Here is a 19,158-nt window from a genome sequence, read left to right as displayed (position 1 = left end):
TGATCTCCTTAATATTACTAGGATGATTCAAGTCAAGAATGACATTGTTACCAGGAGCAGGTTGATGGTTTGGGGAGATGGAGGAATGAGTGATGACCGCCTGGCATTGTTGTCTTCTGCTATTATTGTTCAGACCCATATTTGGAAAATAACTGCTGCTTTGAAGCCTGTTCTTTTATTTAATGGACCTTTTTCTGAGACTGCATCATCTGCATCCACATATAATTTTACCCTCTTTAAGAGTACCAATATTACTACTTGTATGCCTATGCCTTATGTATATTTAATTGGCTGTTTTAATTTTTCAAATGGAAATACTTATATTGATTGTAAATTGTATACTTACATTAATTCCACAGTTATGTTTGAATCCTCTTATAAAACCTTAATGATTTTACAACAAAGAACTCATATTTGGCTACCAGTTAATTTAGGAAGATCCTGGGCACATGATCCTTCAGATCATAAAATAGTGGAATTTTTCAAAAAGCTGTTTAAAAAACTAAACACATGATAGGATCAATTGTAGCTGTTATCCTTAGTTTAATTGCAGGGCCAGCCACTGCATCTGTAGCTGGAATTGCCTTACAGACTTCATTACAGAACAAACATTTTGTAGAACAATGGCATCAGTATTCTCATGAGTTATGGTTGTAGTAAACACAGATTAATGCTCGTTTGCAGATTGAGATTGGTATTTAAAAATAGGTAGTGGGATGGTTAGGGAACTGACTTTAGAAGAACAAGTTTTGCTGAGATGTGATTGGAATTCTACTACATTTTGTGTTACTGATTTTACCTATAATCATTCACATAAAAAACTGACTATTATTCAAAGTTACTTATCAGGTAATCCAAATGGCTAAAAAAGAAATTACAAGATAATGTAGAATCTACATTCTCCAAATCTTTCCCTAAGACAGATACACAAAAAATAGCTAAAACATTTGCTAATAAGTTATCTGACTTAGGTCTTAAAGAAATCTTTTAAAGTTCTCTACATACACTTGGAGGAATGGCTGTTATTTTAATTATTATACTTCTGATTTTGTTATTGGGTTATCTATCAATGCTGATTAAGGACTAATTTAGATGCTGTCAAAATGTTATGGTTAAGAATGCTCATAAACAAAGTGATCTGCTGGAATTTGCTACTCAAGATAATGTGTGGGAACACCAGACGTGACAATAATGAAGCAGCTGTCAGGGTCAGTGAACTGTGCTCCACTGTTCTATAGGGAAATGCTTGTTGCTACATAGTATTTTAGTAGAGACATTGTTACATAGGGGGAGACATCTTCTGATGCCTTGTGTGGTATTGTGGGTTTAAAGATTGTGAGAAAGCTTGCATAAGCTTACGTATAAAAGTTCTACAAAATGAAGTTTGATATGCAGTTATGTCTACTCTGCATCCCCTGTGTCCTGATCTCTGTGAGACATTACCCAGGGAACCCAAAACACTAGACACTGACAATAAATGATCTTATTAATATTTCCTCTCAAAAACACTGTAGGCACCAGTAGCACAATCACTGAAATCGACAATTAATAAATGGGACCTCCTGAAATGGAAAAGCTTCTGTAAGGCAAAGGACACAGTCAACAAGACAAAATGGCAGCCCACAGAATAGGAAAAGATATTCACCAACCCCATATCAGACAGATGGCTGATCTCCAAAATTTTCAAAGAACTCAAGAAACAAGTCCCCAAAACACCAAAGGATCCAGTAAAAAGTGGGGTACAGAACTAAATAGAGAATTCTCAATAGAAGAGTGTACAGACACTTGAGAAAGTAGTGCTCAACATCCTTAGCCATCAGGTAAATGTAAATCAAAACAACTCTGAGATACCATCTTACTCCTATCAGAATGGCAACTCTGAGATACCATCTTACTCCTGTCAGACCGACTATAATCAAAAACTCCAGTGACAATTTATGCTGAAGAGGATGTGGAGAAAGGGGATCACTCCTCCACTGATGGGGCCAACTCATACAACTACTTTGGAAATCATTATAGAAATTCCTAGGAAAATGGCATTCAATCTATCACAAGATCCAGCAATTCCACTCTTAGGCATATATATAAAGATGCACATTCATACAACAAGGATGTCTATTCCACTATGTTAATAGCAGCATTATTTGTAGTAGCCAGGACATGGAAGCAACCTAGATGCCCCTAAAATGAAGAGTGGATAGAGGAAAATGTGGTACATTTACATAATGGGTTACTACTCACAGGAAAAAAAATGGAATCTTGAAATTTTCCAGCAAATGGATGGCACTAGAAGAAACCATCCTTAGTGAGGTAACCCAGTCACAAAAAGACAAACCTGGTGTGTACTCACTCATATATGGATTTTAGACATGAAGTAGTGGAATGCCAATTGTCAGATAGTCTGGGAAACAGGGAGGTCCCTAAGAGAGATATGCATGGTACTCCCAGAGAAGGGGAATGAGACAGAATCTCTTGAGCAGATTTGAAGCATGAAGGGAGGGGAGAGGGAGCTGGGAAAAAGAGATGTGGAGGAGAGGAGGGGTGAGGAGGACATGGGGGAGCAAGAAGGTTGAGTCAAGGGAAGAATAGTGGAGAACATGATGAGAGAAACCATAAAAGAGTGAATCATTATAGGTTTGTGGAGAGATCTGTCACTAGTATGATTTCCAGAGATCTACAAGGATGACACCAACTGGCAAACTAAGCAATAGTGGGGAGGCTCCCTTAAAAGCCATTCCCCAATAACAAGATTGAAGACTACCTTACATGTCATCCTAGAGCCTTCATCAAGTGGCTGATGGAAGCAGAGGCAGACACCTACAGCTAAACAGTGAACTGAACTCCTGGAACCCATTTGCAGAGAGGGAGGAATGATGTGCAAGGGGGTCAAGACCATGCTGGAGAAACCCACAAATACAGCTGACATGAACAAGGGGGAGATCATGGACACAAGACTGTTGACTGAGAGGCCAGCATGGGACTTATCCAGACCCCTTAAATTTGGATGTCAGTGAGGAGGCCTTGGCAATCTATGGTCAATCTAGATCACTATTTATCCCTGGCATACAAATGGACTTGGGTGCACATTCCACATGGAGGGATGCTCTCTCTTCCTGGACACATGGAGGAGGGCTTAGGCCTTGCACAGGATGAAATGACAGACTCTGGAAATCCCCCACAGAGGGCCTCACCCTCTCTGGGGAGCAAAGTGGGGATATGTTGGGAGGTTGGGGGAGTTAGAGGGAGCAGGGGAGGAGGAGAGGGAGAGGGAGTTGCTATTGACATGTGAAGCAAGCTTGTTTCTAATTTAAATAAAAACTGTAAAAAAATATCCAAGAAGGATCACCTATTACCAATCCTCTGGCAGTGATTCTGTCAACCACCTTGGGATATCTTTGTTAGCATTCTTCTAGGAGCATCTTCCCAGGAGACAGGATGTAGAACCCTCCAACACAACTATCAAGGACAGTCTTGAGTGCTTATCTATGAAGGATGGTGTATGAACTCTCAGTTTTAGCCATCTCTTGTCCTTGCCCAAATGGTTTACTATATTTTATAAATAAAAAAGGACAATACACACAGCTGAAAAAAAAACATTCTAGGAAGACCTCACAACCAGTCTAAAACCTCCTTAACCATTAAGGTAAACAACAAACTGATTTAAGTTCTTGTTAACCAACTTTTCCTGCGATTTCTCTTGGGGTACTTAGCTGTTACAGAAAAACCTAAAACGTGTGGCATTCATATATAATGAGAAAAATGAAAGGAAGACTGAAAACGTGATAATTTATACAAAGGGGGGGGAGAAATTGATAAGGCTGTCATTTGATTCCATTTTCAGGGAGCCATGATAGCCAAGGAGTCAGATAGGCAAATTTCACTCTCCCTCCTTTCCTCCAAATCTAATCCCCCAAGGTCATCCCCAGCTCTGTGGCAGACCACCTGCTGTGGCCACTTCTGCACCTCTGCCCCAGTTCCCAGGGGTCCATGCAGATCCTGGCAGTACACACTGCTTTACTCCCTCCTGTGAGTACCCTGAAAAACCCCCCTTTTGCCCATTCCTGTTTCTAAGTGTCAGCTCCAAATACCTAGGAACACATTCTACCAAGGACCTCCCCTGGTCACACCTGGTAGCATCTCAAAAACATTCCCTACCAGCAAGTCACAGCTACCACATTCTCCTAAAAACCAAGGAAGGGCAAAAGAAACCTACCCAACAAACATAACCAGATATCTGCTCCTAGAATTACAATCAAACTAAACCCAGATTCCTAGGTGCCAGAATAAAACACAACCAGGAACAGTTAAGATAAAATGGCTCAAATAAAGCACACCAACCGTCCTACAGTAGAAATGCAATATTCCCGAGGAACAAGACAAGGACTTCATAATAGGCTTTTTAATAGAGTATATGAACATATCTACTAATGAAATCTATGAAAACACAAACAGTAGATTAAAATGAAGAAAACAGTTCATGACAAAAGGGTATAGAACCAATAAAGAACTCAAAATGAGGTAAAGCAGGAAGTGAAAACTAGAAACTCAAGCAAGAATCTCAGCGGCAAGCCTCACACCACAGAATATAAAAGATGGAAGAGATACTCTCAGATATTGAAGACAATATAGAATGATTGAATACCTTAGTTGAAAAAGAAATTAAATCCTAAAAAGAAATCAAGACATAAAACATCCAGGAAATCTGGGACTCTCTGAAAAGGCCAAATCTAAAAATAATAGATAACACCCAAACAAATCCTGGGTTTAATTACAAGCATCACGTAAAATATCAAATAAATAAATGTACTGTCAACAAAGAAAAGCCCTACACAAGATAGTTTCAATATCAAATTCTACGATGTCTAAAGTTAAAATTAATACCATTGCCTCTCAAACTGTTCCATAAGTCATCAAGGGAAGAACTACTACCAATCTTTTTTGATAAAAATTTACCCTAATATTAAAACCAAATAAAGACACACAAAAACTAGAAATAAGTGTCCCTGATAAGCATGAATGTCAAAATTCTCAATAAAATGATGACAAACTGAATTCAGCAACATATTAAAATGATAGTAAACAAGTTAGCTTCATTCCAAGGATGATGCAATATACAAACATCAATTAATATAATATGGACTAAAAACAGTCTATAGAACAGCATTCTCATGAACATATCTACAATACAGAAAAGACTATTGACAGTTTAACATCCTATATACAGTAAAAACCCCAAGAAAACTAGGAATAAAGGGAACATATCTCATCAAAATAAAAGCTATATATGTCAAAATCATAGCCAATAGCATACTACATAAAATTTTTAAACATTCTCACATGGATAATGACAAATATATTGACGTCCTACACCCTTACTCCATGTAGTACTTCAAATCACAGCCAAAGAAATAAGGCAAGAGAAAAGTTAAAAAGTTACAAATAGGAGATAAAGTAATTCAGATTAACCATAGTTGTATGTAATATGAATCAATAAATGAAGACTATGAATACTTCATCAGATAACCTTAATATCTGGTAAACATTTTAAGTAAAGATGCAAGATATTAAATCAGTGTAAAAAAAGTAGCTTTCTGTATACCAGTAACAAACATCCTGAAAATGAATTAAGGAAAATAACCCTATTTGTGATACTGTTGAAATAGTAGAGCACCTAAAAGTAAACTTTCTTCTAGAAGTCTAGAAAAGAAGGTAAATTTTCTCTACAATAAAAACTACAAGACAGTGAAGAAATAGAAACTGAGGTTAACACTACACAATGGAAAAACCTTCCATGTTAATGGGTAGGAAGAAATAATGTGGAAATGGGTATGTGACTGAAACAATAAACAGACTTAATGCATTCCTATTAACAATTCAATGTCATTCTTTGTATAATTTTTTAAAACACTAAAGTTCATATGGAAGCACAAAAGACGCCAAGTAGCCAAAGCAATCTGAAACAAAAGAAGATTTATCAGGTGTCAGAATAGCAGATTACTAATTGTACCGAGAGCCAACAGAGCAAAAGAGATGTCACTAGCACAAAAATAAAAGGACAGACATACATATCAATGGAATGAAATATAGGGCACGCATATAAATACATTCAACAGGAGCCACCTGATTTCCAACAAAGGCACCAAAAGCATACACTGGAAAAAAGGGGCTATCTGTTCAACAAACAGTGCTACGGAAACTGAATATAGTAAATGAAACTAATACTCTATCTCTCACCCCATACAAAAATTTATTCAAATATGCTAAGAGGTTAATGCAAGACGTGAAGTTTTGAAATAACTACAGGAAATCTTATTAAAAACACAGGTAATTCCAGTACTCGTGGTAAAAATTTCTAAGAGTGCAGAAATCGGATTACAAGAAATTTCAAAGCTCCTTCGTAGAAAGGAAACAACAGTGAAAGTGAAGATACAGCCTTCAGAATGTGAGGGAATCTTTGACAACTATAGATCTAAAGTATCAAGTATGTAAAGAACTCAAAAAGTACCAGAAATATCACCCAATCAATAAAAAAGAAAATTAATTACACTGTATATTCTCTACAAAAGGAATACAAGTGATCAATAAGTATATGTTTTAGATGTTCAATGTCATCAGTAGCAATAGGGGAAAGGCAAATTCTAGTCATTAGTCTGCTATGGGTGTCTGGGGGAAACAAATCTGAACTACACTGAGAGTCCACTTCATCCTAGTGAGAATGGTTAATCCAAAACACAACTAATCCAGACATGGATACAAGTGAAGAGCACAATGGGGCTCTTATCCATTACTACTGGAAGTGGAAATAAATTTGAAGGTTCCTCGAACAGCAGTCTTTCAACTACCACACAATCTGTGTACTATGGGAATCTACCAGCATACGTGATCTAGGGATCTAAGGATCTAAGGAAACTACATAGACAACTTGGTACAACAGTGTTTTTTTGTGGCAAAGAACAAGTTTCAAATTGTGTGGACATTCAATGGGTTTGGAGCTATAGAGATTTTAGATGGTAAACCATTGTGGGACTTTAAATATTAGGTATGTTACTCCATAAAAAGAAATTAGTATTTCTGCTTTCCTTTAGAATATTTACAGTTGCTAAATCTACAAACATTTCATATTTATTTTTACTGAAGAAATTCTACAACTTGTATTGGGGCAGCACATCCAGCACATGCCATGAATCGCTTGTGGAGATCACACAACCTCTAGTGTTGCTCTTAGCATTCTACATCATTTGTAATAATGTCACCTTTTTCATTTTTCATCAGGATGTCAGACCTATAAGCATCTGCAGATTCTCCTGTCTCCACTTCCCAGCTTTCCATGGGAGCTTAGTCACACTATTATAACCAGCTTCACGTGAGTCCTGGGGATTTGAATTCAGTCCCTCATATTTTCACATCAAGCACTTTACTCTTGGACTGAGCCATCTCCTTAAGCCCATAGTTTGACTTGCAAAAATAATACTTTGGAGCCACCAATATGCTTCATGGAGTAGAGACACATATGTGAGTCTGGAAACTTGAATTTGATCCCCTGAATGCACGTAATGGTGGAAGGAGAAACAGCTACACAGACTTGTCCTCTGACAGCCACACATTGCTATGGCACACACACCCATATGTGAACACAAACATCATGTACACATATACAGATGGATATGTAACTAATTCATTAACTTTTGAAAATAAAATCAAACATTATTCTCATAATAAAACTAAGTGGTATTTTAAGCCTATGCAATTTATTCACTGCATAACAAATTGATAACACAGAAAATGAGACCTAAATATTTTACACCTGGCATAACAAGAATTAATTATAAAAAACTGGGCTAGGTTTTTAAAATTAGATTCTACATTTTCCTCGTAGTTTCTTTTAAGTGATTTTTGATGCTTCATCCATTGAGTCTCCAAAGGCCCTGTTCCCACAGATGATTCATTAGTTATTCCTGAGCCTGGGCCACTGTGGACTCTTTTTTTATTTGCTGTCAATGTGGCAAATTAATAATAAGCATCAGGATTGATATTAGAAAACCCTCACTCTGAACAAAAGATTTCAGAGTACCAGCTCTTCCCAAACTACCAGGCATTCCTTTGAAACTTTTTCAGGGATAGAAAAAGTAAGAAAGTTATTTTCTTATGATGATACTGCATCATCAATGAGAAAGTTGATGCAATTGATGAAAAACAGAAAATGTAAACCCCTGTGCTTTCCCAGACCACTGCCTTTGAAGACATGAATAGATTTCATCAGTGGTCACCAGAAGTAATAATTTTCAAATAATATTACAAGAATTGTTGTGGGTAAATAACTGAGAGAGAGGCTGTGAACAACTGCTGGAAGTGTGGATCTGATGAACTCTGTCCTTAGAACTAAAGGTTGTTCTTGAGACTCAGATCCCATTTCCCCTCGTTAAAGTTGTCACAAACTGCACTAAAATTAGACATGGGAACTCTAATATAGTACTACTTTAAACACCATTTCAGAGTGATTGATGTTGGGTTACATTAAGCAAAAATGAGAACTGAGACTTCAGTTCAATTATCATTAGATGACTGCCTTTCTTGCTAGGATTGACTGATGACCAAAAGTGATGATTAAGTCCTTATATCCATTTTTGCCCTCAATATCATGATATAAAAAATATGATGAATAGGTATGCATCCCAATATTTAAAGTACAGGTGAGTGTTTTCATGTATAAAAGTTTAGGTTTGTGATTCATTTAAGATTTTTTATAAAATTACCATTCAAGATAAGCAACAAAATGATTGAACCTCTTGTAACTGGAAAATGCAGCCTGCCAGTAAGAGACATGGAAGAGAAGAATATCTTGGTTGCTTTCACTCTGTTAATCTATACCAAGTTGCTTGGGTATGAATGTATGTGGGATCTTGGGGATTTTTTTACCTGTAATATGTAAAGTATAATGGATATGGATGACATGCTGTTTTTACTTGTATTTACTTGTAATCATTCACTTGAAAAACAGAATATAACAACATTATAATTTGTATATTGCTTAAAAATTTTTGCTGGGGTATATAAGATGTAAAGGAAAATACAAAAATAGAGTTAGAAGGAAAACATTAAGATTGAGAGAATAAGAAAGAATAAAGATAGAATTAGAAAGAAAACATCAAAAATAAAGATAGAGTTAGAAAGAAAACATCAAGAATAAAAGAATAAGGAAGAATAAAGATAGAGTTATAAGGAAAACAAGAATGAGAGAAGGAAATCACAAAGAAAATAAAGAATAGAGACTACAGAAGAAGAATAAAGAAGGAAACAATCAAGAGAGTGTGTGTCTCACCCCTTACCACTTAGATGAAAAAGTCATAGTATGCCACGTAGTATGGATTCCCTTTGAGCCCCATACTGCTGGAGGCTGGCCCACACACAGGCAATGAATGTAAGCCAAGTGTTTATTTCAGTATAAACCTATTACAAAGTTACTAATCATAACATAATAGTTTTATTTAAAGATACAAAGCATAATAGAATATAGGTGTGGACATCAAGTATTTCATTTTGGACTTCTGTTCCAGGCATAACTGGTTATATGATTGACATGAGGAGCAATCATTTTTAGAGATTCAAAGTTCAAGAAAATACTGTCATGTTTACAAATAATACAACACATTTAGAAACATAGAGACATCAGCAAGAAAAACAAATGTCTCAAAATTACAATGAAGAAAGTTGATGGATAAAACATATATGTGGTCACAAAGGTAAGCTATGAAAATATACTATGACTGTTGTATGCTTGAAAATACTCATTCTGCTCACAAAGTCCATAAAATGAAACAGAAATTTATAGTGTTTGACTAATATTGCTACACTTTGTTCGATATAAATAATGGAGAAAATGTGACTTTGGTCTGTTGAAAACTGAACATGTTAACAAAGAAAAACTCCATGGGTTAGACTGAAAATGTCCAATGTGTCAGCTGCTCACAAGTACTACATTTTTAGTGTTTCAGCCTGGAATATGTGTGAATAATATCATTGTTTCTGTATTAAGACAAATCTAAGTGACAGTGAAGCTAAAGCATCTTTGAAGACAGACTAAATATGGAAATTTTACTTACTAGTGATATTTTCAGTCCATTCCAAAATTAAAGAGTAATAGCCATTGTAGTGATCTTGTCAAACATATATTTTATATGTAACTTATCATACAACACAATAAACCTGTCCTCAAGACATTTCCTTTCTTTTATCCCATGATTAGATAAGAATGTAGTTTTAAACTGAAAACTAAAAGGAAGAGATGTTGTCATAACTAAGGAAGAGGTTATCTAAAGGAAATATGAATGTTCATAATTATAGTACTAAACTCCAGCATATTAGACCACAAATAGAAAGCCTATACCAATGAACTTGTAACTATGCTCTATGTGTGATTTATGTAAATAACAAAGCCTCAAGCAACATATGAGCAGGCTAAAGAAAGTATGAGATCTGACTTCCTCTAAGAAGGAACTCAAAATGTTTGGAAAAACATGAACCCAAAGAGCAATTAAAAATAATAATAACAAATTAAGAATCAAATGCAAAGACAATGAAGCGCCCATAATATTTTGAAATGTGGTGTAGATAAGACAATTTGATTTTTTAATTCTACCTTGAGAAGATCAAACTACCTATTTGTAGGACCTAGGAAACCAGTGTGTTTATGTTTGTAAACAGAATGTGTATACACACATGAGTTGAGTTTCATAATATGTCTCCTTGTAATTGCTACTCCTGAACAGGTATCTCTGAATTTTAAATGCAGACAGGATAGAGGTAGCAACTCAATTATGAGAAACCACACAGTAACATTTGTCCTCCTGGGACTAACTGATGACCCACAACTAAAAACTCTGATCTTCATCTTTTTGCTTCTCACTTACCTGCTGAGTATAACTGGGAACCTCACAATCATCTCCCTCATCTTTATGGATTCACACCTAAAAACTGCCATGTACTTTTTCCTACAAAATTTCTCCTTCTTGGAAATCTCATTTACAACAGCCTGCATTCCCAGGTACTTATACAACATCTCAACAGGTGACAAGACAATTACATATAACAACTGTAACATTCAAATATTTTTTACTGATCTTTGTGGTGTGACAGAATTCTTTCTCCTAGCCATCATGTCCTATGACAGATATGTAGCCATTTGCAAACCCTTGCATTATATCACCATCATGAACAGCAAGATCTGTAAAAGGCTTATCCTCTGTTGCTGGGCAGCTGGCTTGGGGGTGATCCTGCCCCCATTTAGCCTGGGCCTCAATCTGGAATACTGTGACTCTAATGTTATTGACCACTTTTTATGTGATGCGACCCCCCTCCTGAAGATCTCATGCACAGACACGTGGCTCATAGAATGTTTGGTGATCGTTTGTGCAGTGCTGACGTTTATTATGACCCTTTTGTGTGTAGTTCTTTCCTATGTATATATAATCAAGACCATTATCAGATTCCCTTCTGCCCAGCAGAGGAAAAAGGCCTTTTCTACCTGTTCTTCCCACATGATTGTGGTTTCCATCACTTATGGCAGCTGCATCTTCATCTATGTCAAACCATCAGCAAAGGACTCAGTGGCTATCAACAAGGGTGTGACAGTTCTCACCACTTCCATTGCTCCCATGCTGAACCCTTTCATTTACACCTTGAGGAACAAGCAAGTCAAGCAGGCCTTCAAAGACTCAGTTAAAAGGCTTGCACTATTCTTCAAGAAGTAGAGAAATTTACTACTGTAGAGAGTCAACTTTTCATTAACAATGCAAGAATCCATAAACTGTATCTTTAATTTTTTATCTTTAGCTTTCTCAAAGAGAAAGTTTATTCTATCCAAATTTCTTAATAATTATGTATGCAAGGCTTCTAGGAATAAATATTTGCCATCACACACAAAAAATATTAAGTAAACAATGATGAAGCAATCTCAATGAATAATTGTGTTTATAATCTAAGTCCAGCTTCCATGAGCTCCTTGGCTCCAGGCACTAGGTTAAGTTCTATCTATGCCTAGTACCATCAGGGAATTGGAATAGGATCCCCCTGAGGGTGCTCAAATGTGTGCCCAACTGCCTTACATTAAATGGCTCAGTATTTCCACATAAAATGTACATCCTCCTGTATACTTTAAATCTCTCAATTACTGGAAGTATTAAACACAGCTACAAAGTTAGGGAATTATGGTCATTGGTTGAGCATGTTCACTATAGATGCAAATTTCTGTTTAAATGTTTGACTTCTGAATAACCTGTGTATATTGAGGGATCCCTGGCACTTTTTTGTTTGCTCTAAACAACAAACTAAGAGAAAAGCATGGATTTAGAACAATAGATTTAACATTACAGATAATATTTAAATCTTTATTTAATTATTGTTAAATGTTTCATCTTTATACTATAGTGATATGGATTATTATATAACCATATTACTATTAGGATTTGCAATAATAAATACAAATGACATTTTATGTTGTGTCTAATATAGTATTTGATGCTTTATTAAATACATCTAGCATACAGATATCCTCAAGTACAGCTTTAAAAAACTGTGCAGGCCTAACAGGATTATTGTTTCATTATTGAAAACTAAAAAAAGAAGTGAGTTTTAAAAGCTGTGGGGGCCAGTGAGGAGGCCTGGGCAACCTGTGGTGCCCTGAGCAGTAGATCAGTGTTTATCCCTGGAATACAAACAGACATCGTGTGTCCATAACACAAAAAGGGATGCTCTCTCAGCCTGGACTCTTAGGGGAGTGCCTGGACCCTTCCCTGAGTGAAATGACAGACTCTAGGTATCCCCTATGTTGAAGGAATTGGCAATAGGGCTGGAGGCTGGGGGTATGGTGGGAGGTGCAGGAGGAGGGGAGGGAGAGGGAACTTGGATTGACATGAAAAAAATAAAGAGAAAAAATATAAAATAAATAAAAATAAAAATAACAACTGTGGGGGCATGAAACTTTGAGTCTGTTGATAGTGCTGTGCTACTCCCACCCCCACTCCGGGGAGGTGAACTTGAGACCCTGTATCAGGCCTGACTTCTGCTTGCTCACTCTGGGATCTACTGGCCGGTCAAGTCACCTCTGGTGGATCAAGCAACTTAGAGTGCTGATATCCCTGTGCTAGTCCCAACCCCACTTAGGAGAGAAACAGGTCGACTTGCCCCTCCTGGACTAAACAATCCAGAGTCTGTTGACATCCCTGTGCTGGTCCCAACCCCACCTGCAGGGATAGGGAGTATCTCAGACCCACCCTCAAACACTGTGTAACCAATCAGAGTATTGGATTTACTTGCATCCACAGGAAAAAAAAACCTTGGACCCGTACCCACCAAGAGAGAAGAGACTGCCATCTGCACCCACTGGAAGAAGGGATGAGAAGACAACAATATAAGAACACATTCAACAACAGAAAATCCAATATGATGCCACCAGAGTCTAGGGATTATACACCAGCAAGATCTAAACATCCCAACACAGATGATGCAGAAGAGAACTACATTAAAAACAACTTCAAGAATACAATATAGACCCTAAAAGAGGAAATGAGAAAATCCTTAAGAAATGGAAGAAAAACAAAAAATTCAAGAAATGGAGGAAAAGCAAAAAATTGCAAGAAACAATCAAACAGTACAAGATTTCAAAGCTTAATACAATTAAAAAAAACACCGTCTGAGGGAATGTTGGAATTAGAAAAGATAGGTAAATGAGCAGTAACTACAGATGCAAGCATAAACAACAGAATAAAAGAGATGGAAGTGAGAATCTCAGGAGTTGAAGACATACTAAGAGAAATAGATACATCAACTAAAGAAAATATTTTTAAAAAGTCATGTTTAATAGATACAATACTTCCAGGTGGCCTTCCATTGCCCCAGAGAAAAGACAGGAAAGAGAGACCTGGGAAACCACGAGTCTAGTTTCTGGGGTCAGTTTAAGTACCCTGGAGGAGCAGTCTTGAGCATCTCTGGGGTTGGGGTCATCAATTGGCAGGCTTTTTGAGATGTAGTAGGGTTTGGAGGGAGATGAGGGAGGGGACTTGGGAGGAATTTCCAGCAAAACCTCACAGACTCTTTGTGTATATGGATGCCAGTCACTGGGGTGAAACTTCCACCATAACATTCCAGACTCTTTGGAGTTATGTCTGACTGCTTCCTGCTGACAAGGGATGATATGGGGGATGGGACGAGTCAGGAATTAGTGGGTTCATGTTTAGCAGGTGGAATGAGTAAAGAATAATTGCATTAGCTTCCATCCTGTAGACCCCAGGCACCTGTTCCTTGAGGAGGCAAATGCAGGTTTCTTGAAGAAAAAATAGATTGTTATCATTGGCCCTATGAATTGGCCAATGGGAAGGGTGGTAACTGTCAGAGTGAAGGGAATGGAGACGTGTCCTGGTAGTACAGAAGAGGCAAGGGTGAATGAGTGAGACAGGAGAGCAGATGTGTCCTTCATTGGGGCATCTTGGAAAACCAGATTCCAATTGTTGGGTAGGTTTACACTAAGCCTGGAGAGGTGATGTCAATGGTGAAGTCCCAGGAGCAGGTGGACGTGGTGACCTCATCTGCAGGATCCTCTGTGGGTTGACCTTGGCCTAGGCAGAAGGAGTGAACCTGCAAGATATGCTAGGAAAGGGTGAGATAAAAAAATGGGTTCTGGAGACTGTTTTATTTTTTTAATTTTCTTTAAATCAGTCTTTTATTTTTTGTATTTAAATTTAAATTAGAAACAAGGTAGCTTCACATGTCAATTCCAAGTCCCCCTCACTTTTCCTCCCTTCCTCCCATGCTCTCCCACCAACCCTCCCAATATCCCCTCATTTCCCAAGGGAGGGTGAGCCACTCATTGGGGGTGCCATGGTCTGTCATGTCATCCAGGGCAGGGCCTAGACCCTCACTCAAGAGTTCAGGGTGAGAGTACAACTGTCATTGTTGTATGGGAGTCAAAAGTCCATTAGTATACCCGGGATAAATACTGAGCTACTACCCAAGGCTCAATAGATTACCTAGGCCTCCTCACTGACACCCACATTTAGGGGGTCTTGATCAGTCTCATGCTGGATTCCCAGGCATCAGCCTGGGATTCAAGAGCTAACTCTTGTCAGGTCAGCTGTTTCTGGGGGTTAAACCAGCCCAATCTTAATCCCTTTGGTCATCAGTCCTCCCTCTCTGTCACTGGCTTTCTTGAGTTCAGCTCAGTGCTTAGCCCTGGGAGTCTGCCTCTTCTTCCAGCAGCCACTGACTGAAATTTATTATTCCCAGACTCTCTGGCCGTGGGATAATAGGCTGGCACTCCCCAGATCTATGTCTAAAATCCATATATGAGAGAGTACATGCCATGTTTCTCTTATTGTTACTGGGTTACCTCACTCAGGATGGTTTCTTCTAGTGCCATCCATTTGCCTGTAAATTTCAGGATTCCATTGTTTTTTTTTCTGCTGAATAGTACTCCATTGTGTAAATGTACCAAATTTTCTCTATCTACTCTTTGGTTGAGGGGCATCTACGTTGCTTCCAATTTCTGGATATTGCAAATAATGCTGCTATGAACATAGTGGAACAGACATCTTTGTTGTATGAATGGGCATCTTTTGGACATATGCCTAAGAGTGGAGTTGCTGGGTCTTGTGGTAGGTTTTTTCCCATTTTTCTGGGAAATCTGCATACTGATTTCCAAAGTGGCTGAATAAGTTGTCACTCTCACCAGCAATGGAGGAATATTCCTCTTTCACGACATCCTCTCCAGCATACATTGTCATTGGTGTTTTTGATTTTAGCCATTTTGACAGGAGTGAGACGGTATCTCAGAGATGTTTTGATGGCTAAGGATGCTGAGCACTTTCTCAAGTGCCTCTCAGCCATTTTAGACTCTTCTATTGAAAATTCTGTTTAGTTCTGCAGCCCACTTTTTAATTAGATCATTTGGTGTTTTGGATATTTGCTTCTTGAGTTCTTTGTAAATTTTGGAGATAAACCCTCTGTCAGATGTGGGATTAGTAAATATTTTTTCCTATTCTGTAGGCTGTCTTTTTGTCTGGCTGACTGTGTCCTTTGCCTTACAGAAGCTTCTCAGTTTCAGGAGGTCCCATTAATTAATTGATGATCTCACTGACTACGCTATTGGTGTTATGTTTAGGAAGCTGTCTCCTGTACCAATTCGTTTAAGGGTACCACCCACTTTATCTTCTAAGTGGTTCAGTGTGGCTGGATTTATGTTGAGGTCTTTGATCCATTTGGACTTAAGTTTTGTGCATGGCGATAAACATGGTTCGATCCGCATTCTTCTACATGCCAGCCTCCTGTTATGCCAGCACCATTTGTTGAAGATGCTTTCTTTTATCCATTGTGAATTTTAGCTTCTTTGTCAAAGGTCAGAAGTTATACATGTGTGGGTTAATATCAGTGTTTTCAATTCGATTCCATTGGTCTACCTGTCTATTTTTGTGCCAATACCAAGCTGTTTTAAGGATTATAGCTCTATAATAGAGCTTGAAGTCAGGGATGGTGATGCCTCCGGACGTTGCCTTGTTGAACAGGGTTGTTTTGGCTATCCTGGGTCTTTTGTTTTTCCATACAAAATTGGTTATTGTTCTTTCAAGGTCTGTGAAGAATTGTGCTGGTATTTTAATGGGGAACGCATTGAATCTGTAGATTGCTTTTGCCAGGATTGCCATTTTTATTACATTGATCCTACCTATCCAAGAGCATGGGAGATTTTTCCATTTTCTGAGGGCTTCTTTAATTTCTTTCTTTAAAGATTCAAACTTCTTGAGATGCAGGTCTTTCACTTGTTTGGTTAGCATTACCCCACTGTATTTTATGTAGTTTGTGGCAATTGTAAAGGGTGATGTTTCTCTGATTTCTTTCTCAGCCCTTTTATCATCTGTACATAGTAGGGCTGCTGATTTCTTGAGTAGATCTTGTAGCCTGCCACTTTGCTGAAGGTGTTAATCAGCTGTAAGAGTTCCCTGTTAGAGTTCTTTGGGTCATTTATGTAAACTATCATATCATCTGCAAATAGTGAATGTTTGACTTCTTCCTTCACAATTTGTATGCCCTTGATGCCCATTTGTTGTTGTATGGCTCTGGCTAGAACTTCAAGTACAATGTTGAAAAGGTATGGAGAGAGTGGACAGCCATGTCTTGTTCCTGATTTTAGAGGAATTGAGTTGAGTTTCTGTCCATTTAGTTTTATGTTGTCTGTTGGTTTGCTGTAAATAGCTTTTATTATGTTTAGGTATGTTCCTGTTATCCCAGATCTCTCCAAGAACTTTATCATGAAGGGGTGTTGGAATTTGTCAAAGGCTTTTTCTGCATCTAGTGAGATGATCATGTGATTTTTGTTTCTCAGCTTGTTTATATGTTGGATTACATTAATGGATTTTTGTATGTTGAACCATCCCTGCATCCCTGTGATGAAACATACTTGATCGTGGTGAATGATTGTTTTGATGTATTCTGGGATCCGATTTGCCAGTATTTCATTGAGTACTTTTGCATCAATGTTCATGAGGGATATTGGTGTGAAGTTCTCTTTCTTAGTTGTGTCTTTGTGCGGTTTGGGAATCAAGGTTATTGAAGCCTCATAGAAAGAGTTTGGCAAAGACCCTTCTGCTTCTATTGTGTGGAATACGTTGAGAAGAATTGGTATAAGATGTTCTTTGATTTCTGGTAGAATTCTGCACTGAGGCCACCTGGACCTGCACTTTTTTGGTTGGGAGACTTTTGATGACTGCTTCTATTTCCATAGGGGTTATAGGTCTATTTAAATTGCTTATCTGTTCTTGATTTAGTTTTGGCAAGTGATAGTTATCCAGGAAGTCGTCCATTTCCTTTAAATTTTCGAATTTTGTGGAGTACAGGTTTTCACAGTATGACCTGATGATTCTCTGGGTTTCCTCAGAGTCCATTGTTATATGCCCCTTTTCATTTCTGATTTTGTTAATTTTCATGTTCACTCTCTACTGTTTGGTAAGTTTGGACAAGGGTTTGTCTATCTTGTTGATTTTCTCAAAGAACCAACTCTTCGTTGCATTGATTCTTTGTATTGTTTTCCTAGATTCTACTTTATTGATTTCAGCCCTCAATTGGATTATTTCCTGGCATCTACTCCTCCTGGGGGGAGTTTGCTTCTTTGTGTTCTAGAGCTTTCAGCTGTGCTGTTAATTCTCTAGTATAACTGTTCTCCAGTTTCTTCATGTGGGCACTTAGTGCTATTAACTTCCCCCGTAGCACTGCTTTCAAGTGTCCCATAGGTTTGGGTATGTTGTGTCTTCATTCTCATTGAATTTGAGGAAGTCTTTAATTTCTTTTTTTATTATTATCATTTTTTATTTTAATTTTAAATAGCTTGATTTCCATGTCAATCCCAGTTCCCTCTCCCTCCCCTCCTCCGGCACCCCCCTTCCCCCCCACACCCTCTCACCCTATTGCCACATCCTTCCACATAGGGGATATCAAGAGTCTGTCACTTCACTCTGGGTAGGGTCCAGGCACTCCCCTAAGAGTCCAGGCTGAGATAGCATCCCTCTTTGTGCTATAGGCACACAATGACTGTTTGTATTACAGGTGTAGACACTGTTCCACAAGTCAGGGCCTCATGGGTTGCCCAGGCTTTCTCGCTGATACTCACATTTGGGGGGGTCCAGATCAGTCCCATGCTGGCCTCCCTACTGTCGGTCTGGGGTCCAAGAGCTCTCCCCTATTCAGATCAGCTGTCTCTGCTGGTTTTGCCAGCCCAATCTTTGCCAATTTGCTCATCACTCCTCTCTCTCTGTCACTGGGTTCCTTGGGGTTCAGTTCAGTGATTAATTGTGTGTTTGCCTCTGCTTCCATCAGTCACAGGATGAAGGCTCCCGTATGGTTATAGACATCAAGTTCATTATCAGGAATGGGCATTCGAGGTGGTCTCTCCACTATTGCTTAGCTTGCCAATTGGTTTTATGCCTTTAGATCACTCGAGGTCACTCTGGTGCCTGATCTGTCTTCTATCCTATGATTCCCTCTTCCCCCTATTCTACCCCCACCCACTCAACTTCCTGATCCCACATGGCCAACTCTCTTCCTCTTCACCTCCTCTCTTCTTCCCAGCTCCCACTCCCCCCCCACCCCTTGCCGTGTTCCCCATCCATTCAGAGGATCTTG

The 19,158-nt window shown here is 38.3% G+C and overlaps 1 protein-coding gene across 2 annotated transcripts; it reads left to right on the top strand.

The window, feature by feature from the left end:
* Positions 1-10,814: 10,814 nt before the first annotated feature.
* LOC101839848 (olfactory receptor 6C2-like) lies at positions 10,815-16,702 on the top strand. Of its 2 annotated transcripts, XM_040754291.1 has the most exons (2): positions 10,815-11,722; positions 16,693-16,702. In XM_040754291.1, the coding sequence occupies exons 1-2, from the start codon at positions 10,815-10,817 to the stop codon at positions 16,700-16,702; spliced, it is 918 nt and encodes a 305-aa protein (XP_040610225.1). The 2 variants fall into 2 exon arrangements, with proteins under 2 accessions (XP_040610225.1, XP_012975766.3); XM_013120312.3 differs by lacking the exon at positions 16,693-16,702 and having other exon boundaries at positions 10,815-11,747.
* Positions 16,703-19,158: the final 2,456 nt, after the last annotated feature.

The sequence above is a fragment of the Mesocricetus auratus genome, unplaced genomic scaffold (assembly GCF_017639785.1).
Source record: "Mesocricetus auratus isolate SY011 unplaced genomic scaffold, BCM_Maur_2.0 Super-Scaffold_100011, whole genome shotgun sequence".
NCBI lineage: Eukaryota > Metazoa > Chordata > Mammalia > Rodentia > Cricetidae > Mesocricetus > Mesocricetus auratus.
The sequence above is the reverse complement of the archived record's forward strand: the minus strand, read 5'-3'. Positions and strand labels throughout refer to the sequence as shown.